The sequence below is a fragment of the Vitis riparia genome, chromosome 7, assembly GCF_004353265.1.
Source record: "Vitis riparia cultivar Riparia Gloire de Montpellier isolate 1030 chromosome 7, EGFV_Vit.rip_1.0, whole genome shotgun sequence".
In the NCBI taxonomy this organism is placed as follows: domain Eukaryota; kingdom Viridiplantae; phylum Streptophyta; class Magnoliopsida; order Vitales; family Vitaceae; genus Vitis; species Vitis riparia.
The window spans coordinates 29,133,631-29,141,857 of record NC_048437.1 but is presented as its reverse complement, the minus strand read 5'-3'; the positions used below and the strand labels follow the sequence as shown (position 1 = coordinate 29,141,857).

The window sequence follows — 8,227 nt, the reverse complement described above, 5'->3', positions numbered from 1 at the left end:
GAACAGAAAATATTAACCAGCCCCTTCTTGAGTGGGTAGAGGAATTCTTGAGAAGGAATATCAGTTCACCAGAAGTGTGGTTCCATTGCTTCCCTTTTATATCTCTCATCTTCATTCTCCTGCTGGGGACATCAAAAGAACATATCAGCACCACTATTGATTGTCAGGATGGTCTGAGATCATTTCTCTAGAAGGAATTTAGAAGGGCGAGCCAGCCTGAGCCATCCATTGCTGAAATGGCTTGGCCGTGTCCATGCGAGACCTTGCGGTCCAGAGCCTCCCAGGGATTATTAGAGCTTGATCCTGAAACCAAACCCATCAGAGAACTTCTACAAAGACACGCCAATCCATGAGATCTGGTATGCTAGAGTGAATATTTGCAACAAGAAATGAATACTAATTTTAGGATGACTGACCCTTTAATCCAGTCCATATAATGTCTTTTTTGGGAGCTAGAGGAAATGCATTTGAGGCACACCAATTAGTAGGAATGAGAGGATTAATGTCAGGTTCCAAGGACAAATAATTGATTTTGGGAAAGGGAAGCTACTGGGCAAGGAAAGGGAAAGTGAAAATACAAAAGAATGCCAATCAGAGCAGATGATTCCAAGTTCCAACTGCAGCTCCACCTTGTAAGCCTAGAGATTTCCTGCTCTTGTTCTGGCTTGAAAGCTCCTCGTTGGTCCCCCCTCTCCCATCCCACCTAATTAAAAAGCACTGAATTTGAGACGAGCTTTCTATAATATTTACACATCAAAATCACATAGAAACAATGAAGTTAAATTGACCCCATGAATGTATGAGCAATACAGTCAAACCCCATCACCACCACCAACTGATGGGTCCTCATGTTGGAAAATGCAGGCCTAAGAAAACACTACCATCTCTTTTATCCTGTTGTCTTCATACCCACTCTCACACGAGCAGATGTGGCCCATGATGGTGGCCATTCCGTGTGGGCTTCAATCTTAGGACCACCTTTACGTGGTCAGAGGCTGACTTTCACTAAATCCTTTACGTCTCCAGCAACTGCATTTCACTTCATTTGCCTTTCTTTTTCACTGGTCTAAAAGAGCCAACATACAGATTCACATTTCCTCTTCATCCACAAGAAACACACATCCCTCACACTCCCGCATTGACATACAAGGCCCCCAAAATTTTAAGTGGCCTCATCTGTTTTCCTCTTCAAATTTTTGGGAGACAATAAATCAACGAATGCATCATAGTTTCTGAGCAGCTTGCCTGACCTGAGCATCCATAGGCACGGCACAAAATGACATGGTTAGACTTGAATATGAGCAGGGTCGCAAAGATATCCCACCATCTTTAATATTTAGTGGCAACAGCAGTGGCACAGGCAGCCGGATCAGGAATTGACACCAGGGACATCAGGTGATACGCAGTTATATCAGACTTCACATGACTTCTTTCTCATAACAGATGAGGGAGAGAAAACCTGAATATAGGCACTGGTGAAGAGTGATTGGGCGTTGTAGCAACTGCATTTTAGTACTTGACTTCAGAGAGGTGACTGGGACACGTGCTTAAGATTGAGGGTACATTCCTTCCACACACTGGAGAAGATTTCTGGCCGGGGCTGGATGAAGAATTGTCAGCTGGTTGGGGTTGTAACATAGGAATCGATGGGCCAGCTTTGCTGCTCATTGGAGTTGTTCTCAGGCTGCCACCGGTGGTGTTGGAGATTGAGGAATTAGTTGGAGACCCCGTAACAAAGGGAGATGGCGCAGAGGTAGATCTGGGACTGCCTCCAAAAGATATTTGGGTCTGGCCTTGTGGTGCTCTTCCTTGTTGCTGGGGAAGGTTTTTAATTGCAGAGTTTGTGGATGGTGCAGGGACTTGAGAAGCTGGGGTTCTTGCCGAGTTCTTCCACAGAGAAGATTGGGCAGAACTCATGCTTTGAACTAGATTTTGTGGAAACACAGAGTGATTATTTGGAAACTTGGTAGTAATAGAAGGGGAAGGCTGGTGGTTGATACTTGTTGGAACTTTAGTTCGACCACTCCCAATTGCATGTTGCTTTTGAAGCTGAATCAGCTGCTGCTGTTGACTCGGCCCGTTAGCTGCCACAGGACTAGTTGTGGTGCGAGAAGGCCGATTCAGATTGGCAGGAGATGAGACAAAGTTCAGAGTTCTTGTTGAACCATCAAATACAGTGGTTCCCATGAGCGTGGAGATTGATGGATCAGTAGAACCTGGCTTGCAGAAATTGAAGGATTGCCCAACATTTGATGACTTTCCAGGAATAGTTTTTCTTCCATCCTCAGCATTGCTCGAGTCACTTCCAATTTTCCCCTCAGATATCTGGTAATTCTTCTGTTGTGTCATCTGGGCTGCAGGTGCAACCTGGTAACCATGCCGAACCATATCTGGAAGGCTCTGGAAGATTACAGGATTTTGTGCCATGGATGAGAAGTTAATGCCTGAAGCTGTATTGCTTCCATTGAAGGAGGCAAATGACATGGCAAATGCTTGAGATGGGATAAGCTCAACTCCACCTTTCAATCCCTGCTGCTGTGATTGGTGTTGCGGCTGCTTCTCACCTGGATTCCCTCCACCAGCCAAGGTTGCAGACGGCATCAAAGCAAAGTTAACTGGAGGAACTGGAACTGCAAAGTTCTGGCCATAGACATTTTTTTGAATATGAGAAGCTCGGGCATCAACAGCTGATTGGGTATTTTCCCCACACAATTCAACATCACGCTTGCGAGATTGATGGGATGATGGCACATGTTGCTTCTGCAGTTGCTGTGACTGCATAGTTGTTGGGGTAAGAAAATTATTGCCACTAATTTGTGTCCCTCGCAGTTGCTGGGTCTGTGGATGCTTGTTTGATGAGGATGAACCACTAGATGCGCTTGTGTTTTGATTAGCCTGTTGAACCAGAGGTTGAGAATGGGGTTGTTGCTGGTGAAGTTGAGAAGGATGGAACATCTGAGAAGAATAAAAAGTTCCATTAAAACAGGGCATTGCCTGAGATTGGGTTCCTCCTCTTAGTGGTGGTGGCGCTCCAACATGTGTAGAAATAGGGAATGGATACCCATTATTCTGTAATATTGCCAAGTATGGAGAATCATTTGCAGGCAAATTTGGGTAGTTAAAGCTCACAACTGGTGGCAACGAGGAAGAGTTTACAGGAGCTCCAGCAGCTGAATTACTAGACAATGATGTTTTGGCACTAGAGGTGGCAGATTTTGCAGGTCCAGATGGATTAGAAGTAGCTGCTACCGCTGCTTGATGCTGGCTCAGAGGGATTATGAAGGCAGGGGCATGCTACAACATCAAATGTTGAGAAAAATGAGCTTTCAAAACCCTACCAACAGAAGTAACTCAACAATTGAAGACAAAAATGCAATACAGGAGAAGACCGTACCAGCAAATTACCAGGCTGCACAGGTTGTGGGGCTTGCTGAATCACAAGCTGTTTTTTTTGTGCTGCATCCATGAAGTTGGTGGCCTCTGGGCTTTTCTCTTTTCCAGTATGACGTGGAACAGTACCCTGCCCTTTGCCCTGTTTGGAGTTTAAACTCGCACCTGGAAAGCCTCCTTGCAATGGCTTTCCAAGAATCATGTTTTCAGTGGGAGGCATGAAATTAAGATTGTAGGGCTTCGCCACACCATATAGAGATGCTGAACCAGCAGCCGCCGACCAGAAAGGGTTCATTCTTGTAAGTTGCTGGTGACAGTAAATGTTACGAGCAATGTACTGATGGGTTGCACATCTCTTTGGTCGAGGTATTGAGAGAGGGTAATGTGGAGGCTGCATAATATTGATCATTTAGTAGCAAATTCAAAAAGTAGTGAAAAAATAAAACACCTTTTTGGTTTGATTTGGAAAAAAAGCAAGTAATACCTGTACTGCTGTGGAAGATCCACTACTTCCATCCATGGACACAACTGTTTGAAGTGGTGGCATGTATCTGGCAACAAAAAAGACGAATCAACTTCTAAGCTATGAAGCGCTACCCACCAAATAGCTAAATACGACAAGAAGTTGAAACAAAAGGAGGAAAAGGGATCATTACCCCAATGGAGGAAGACCACCTGGCCAGCCAGTTACAGCAATTGGCAAAGTCAATGAACTAGATTGAGCTGAAACAACCAACAATCAAAACTCATCATTTAACAAGTCAATTGAAAAACATTTCAGAAACATCAAACAATAAAATCAAGGTAGAAAGTTGGATTACTGGTTTTATCCTCTTTGGGAATGATAGAAGCTTTAGGTGAAGATTGCTGTTTCTGACCCTGCTGTTGTAGTTTAGTGCTACTGGCATTGCCACTTTCATGCTCCTTATCAAAATCAAGCCTTGGAGATTCATGTTTGTCCCCCATTATCTCTGTTTTCTTCTCTTCTATTCTCTCTCCCACTGCTTCCTTCTTCACGGTCTTCTCCACCTTTTCTTCAACCTTCATCACAATTTCCTTCTTCTGCATTAGAAAATAAAGAAAGACTGAGTCAAACCTCATAGCAGTAAAAGGGAAAATTGAAAATGAGGGGCCAAGCATACTCACCATTTCAACATCCTGAGCCAAAAGGTTGGGATCTGGTACCAAACCAGTCAAGCCATCCCTCTCTGGAGATAATGCCATAGGAGGAGGAGCCTGTCCAAAGGGCATTCAGGTTCAGAATTTTGGGATTAAAATAACAATGGAAATCTACACAAAGTCTGACAAAAGAAAACCTAACCATCAGATCAATCTTGAACTTCTCCTCCTGACGGCTCTCAACCTCGGAGACAGTTGAAATTCTGATAAATCCAACCAAGAGCAGTAGGAAGAAAACAGGTCAGATATCTCAAAAAAAACCAAAGGAGAAATATAAAGAAAAAGAGAGATTCCTCAATACGCACCTTTTTTTCTCTGTGGAATCCTCAAGATCAACATCCAATTTCGTGCTGGACACCTTTGGCAAGACTGGCTTCTCCTTAATCACAATCCCATCTTGGCTTCCTCCAGATTCTTTGGTCAAGGGTTTTGATTCCTCTGGCTTGATTGCTTGCTTCTGTGGCTCCAGTGACATAGATGCTTGAGAGACACCCAAATTGGAAGCCTCAGATGTTTCATCACTAAAACTTGATATTTTCTCCAATTTTGATGAAGAAATTTCCATTTTTGCAGATTGCTCAATATCAACTTTAACTGCAACATCCTGGTCGGAATTAGAAGGATTCTCAGCCTGCAGTTTTTTCCTCTTCTGCGCTGCAGGTGCCAAAGAAGGAAAAGAAAACCAAAAACGAAAGAAACCACTCAGATTCATATGAAAAGAACATGACTTGCAATTTGAACCAAAATCTGAATGTACATACCAACACCAAGCACAGGTTTGGATGAGGGGCTAATGGTCTGAGGCAGAGTTGAGCTCTGTGGGGACTTCTGCGTAGGAATTGCCATTGGTGAAGAAACTGACGGTTTAATATCATGAACCACACCATTTGAATCTTTTGAATCAACCTTCTGAGACACGCTTGAATTGGTTTCTTGATTTTTGGAGCACTGGGATTGTTTCTTAAGCCCAAACAAAACCTCAGCAACTTCAAGCTCATCCATCTCATCATGAGCTGATGCGGAAGAAGATTTGGAAACCTTAGGAGGTCGGCTCTTGGGTCCAGTCGGTCTCTGCAACATGACACAACCACACCTTTTAATTTCTTATAAATAAATAAATAAAACATCGCTGAAACTCAAATCTGTCAAACTGAAAGAAGAAACTAACCATCTTCTTTCTAACGGAAGGACTGGAAGCAGAGGGCGATAGAGCATCTATACTGCGCCCTGCCGGCGAAGTGGAAAGATGGCGGTGATTCTGCTCTTCCACACCACCACCACCTGAAATCCAATACTCATGATGTGACCTTTTTTTAGACGCTGCCAGAACATAAGAGGAAAAAAAAAACAAAAAAGAAGAAAACAAAAAAAAAATCAAAAGTTTCACAACCAAATCACAGGGAAAAAAACCAGAAATAAAAACTAATCCAGAACAAAATTTCACTACCTGACCGAGCTTTCCTGGGAACCGGAACACCGATCATCTCCTCAGTAACTTTCCAAGCCGTAGTTTGCCTACCGACTTTTGCCGCCGGGGGGAAACTCCTCCGGTTGTTATGACTTGACGTCAACGACGATGATGCAGTGAGCGGAGGAATCACCCAAGCTGCTCTATCATCTTCCTCGTACTCCTCTTCATCCTCTACGCTTTCTTCAGAACTTTCTTCTCCTTCTTCGTTACCGCTCTGAACAAATCCTTCCCCTCTCCTTCGCTTCTTTCGATTTGAGAAATCTCGATCTCGCTCTCTTTTGTTCCCTCGTTCCCGCAACCTCACCGCTTCCGGAAAATCCACCTGTCCATCTTCTTCTGAGCCAAAAACGCCATGAAAATAACAAAAAAAAATGTGAGAACAGAGCAAAACGAAAGCGATAGGAACAGATGGAAAGTGATAGGAGGAGAGAGATCTGAGAGAAATCACAACCAGGTGTATCTCGAAGACTGCTACTCCTCTGCCTCCGTCTCGACAATCCATTCGTCGCCGCCATCGTTGTTCTCCTTGCTTCTCTATTTCTCTCCATGAGTTCCAATCCTCTCTCATCCAATCAAATAACACCGCCGATTCATCAAAATACTGATTAAACTTCCGCCTCTAATCACCTCCTCACCGCGCTTCCACCTGGTTTCGGGCCACAACAACCACGAAAAACTCCAGATTCCGGCGACGCTCTGGTGAAGTCCTCTCTCTACCGCTTCCTCTTCTATCCCTCTTCTCTCTCTTCTCAAAGCTGTGTACTTTTTGTGGTTGGCCCTCGCCTACGTGGCATAAACGTCCATGTCTGATGGAATCAAAGTCTTTCCGCAAACCTAACAGCCACGTGTAAAATTTTATGATATCCCTTTATCCTCCGCTCCACAGCCACCTCACCCCACGCGCCCCAGGTACGTCCACAACAACCGCCTCTTTAATGCCACGTCTTCAGCCTCTAATTCTTTTGTAGTCCCACTTCTTTCAGGAAAAATTAAATAAATAAATATCTTCTAATATCCGTACAACACTCGAAATCACTTGGGGATCTTGGAACCGAAGGACCGGCTTCAACAGGTGGATTTCTGGGGAACTGCGGGGCCCACTTAAAAAGCAACGGCTGAGATCATTTACTTTAGTGGTGTGAGGTTTCATTTACTGTTCGATGAGAATCCTACGTGGTGCGATCTTTGCCTTTGACGAGGTGCGGTGGGAAGGAACGAAATCTGGGCCGTCGGTTCGTAAATCCTACGGCCAGAGCGTGTTGGGCGGAGAAGCACGATCCGTGGACACTGCGAAATTGGTGGGCCCAAGCCAGTTGCCAATCCACCTCTAGCTGCTCCACGCGCTGAGCGCTGAGTTGAATGCTTACGTGGCAACATTGACGTCACCTTTCCATTAGATATTTTATTTTAAAAATAATATAAAATACAATCGATGTTGACTAAAAACCAATATTTATCCTAAATTAAATGTTTTTATTTTATTATAATAAATTTTCTATTTATTATTATAATATATTGAATAGCCAGTTAGTACTGAACATAATAAATTAACTTAAAATTAAACGGATGACCTGTAATTATAATTAAAATAACTATTTGATAATATTAAAAATAAGAAAATTTTTATATATTTTTAAAAAGAAAAAGTTATTAGAGTTTTTAATTAATTTTGATTCAAACCAAATCACGAGATTCGAGACAAGGCAATCTGAGGAACATTATCGAGATGGGCGCATCGGATCGTGGTTTGACTGCCACGTGTCAGTTCCTTATTTGGGACGCGCGCGCACGTGATTTAAACGACAACTGCCCATACTTGTGGTTTAAGTTAACACGTGGATGACCACCCACTTGTCTTTTTTTTTTTCTACATTTTTTTTGCCAAATTTTCAAAGAGAAATTTGTAAATTTTAAGAATACTTCTAACATGTTATGATTGTATTATATTTATTGAATTTTTTATGGTTTTAAAAAATATTTTATATAGTGACAATTCACGTGAAAACGTGAATATGAGACGTGTTGACTTGACATCAATATATTATTGCATTAATTTCTCTTTATTTTTTTGAAAATTTTTCCAATAATTGTTTTACTATAAATCCGATGGAATTTGAAGAATAATTATTTAAGCCAAAGTGTGATCATAATTATTTTTTGAGCCATAATTAATTTTGAGAAGAAAAA

The 8,227-nt window shown here is 42.5% G+C and overlaps 1 protein-coding gene across 3 annotated transcripts; it reads right to left on the bottom strand.

Annotated features, from left to right (window-relative positions):
* Positions 1–405: 405 nt before the first annotated feature.
* LOC117917629 (protein TIME FOR COFFEE) lies at positions 406–6,783 on the bottom strand. Of its 3 annotated transcripts, none has more exons than XM_034833965.1 (12): positions 6,492–6,783; positions 6,017–6,376; positions 5,738–5,889; positions 5,331–5,640; positions 4,875–5,223; positions 4,712–4,772; positions 4,537–4,626; positions 4,212–4,452; positions 4,047–4,113; positions 3,875–3,941; positions 3,395–3,781; positions 406–3,294 (listed from the first exon to the last, which is right to left on the bottom strand). In XM_034833965.1, exons 1-12 carry the CDS (start codon positions 6,586–6,588, stop codon positions 1,510–1,512), a joined length of 3,966 nt encoding a protein of 1,321 aa, XP_034689856.1. In that variant the 5' UTR covers positions 6,589–6,783; the 3' UTR covers positions 406–1,509. The 3 variants fall into 3 exon arrangements, with proteins under 3 accessions (XP_034689856.1, XP_034689858.1, XP_034689857.1); XM_034833967.1 differs by having other exon boundaries at positions 5,738–5,850; XM_034833966.1 differs by having other exon boundaries at positions 6,017–6,373.
* Positions 6,784–8,227: the final 1,444 nt, after the last annotated feature.

What these genes read in the sequence shown, in the direction of transcription:
- LOC117917629 (XM_034833965.1), bottom strand. Translation starts at nt 6,588, where the DNA reads ATGGAGAGAAATAGAGAAGCAAGGAGAACAACGATGGCGGCGACGAAT. An exon ending in TGGCTCAGGATGTTGAAATG is followed by an intron (nt 4,453 to 4,536) that starts GTGAGTATGCTT and finishes TTTCTAATGCAG; the next exon opens with AAGAAGGAAATTGTGATGAA. An exon ending in GGTGGTCTTCCTCCATTGGG is followed by an intron (nt 3,942 to 4,046) that starts GTAATGATCCCT and finishes TTTTGTTGCCAG; the next exon opens with ATACATGCCACCACTTCAAA.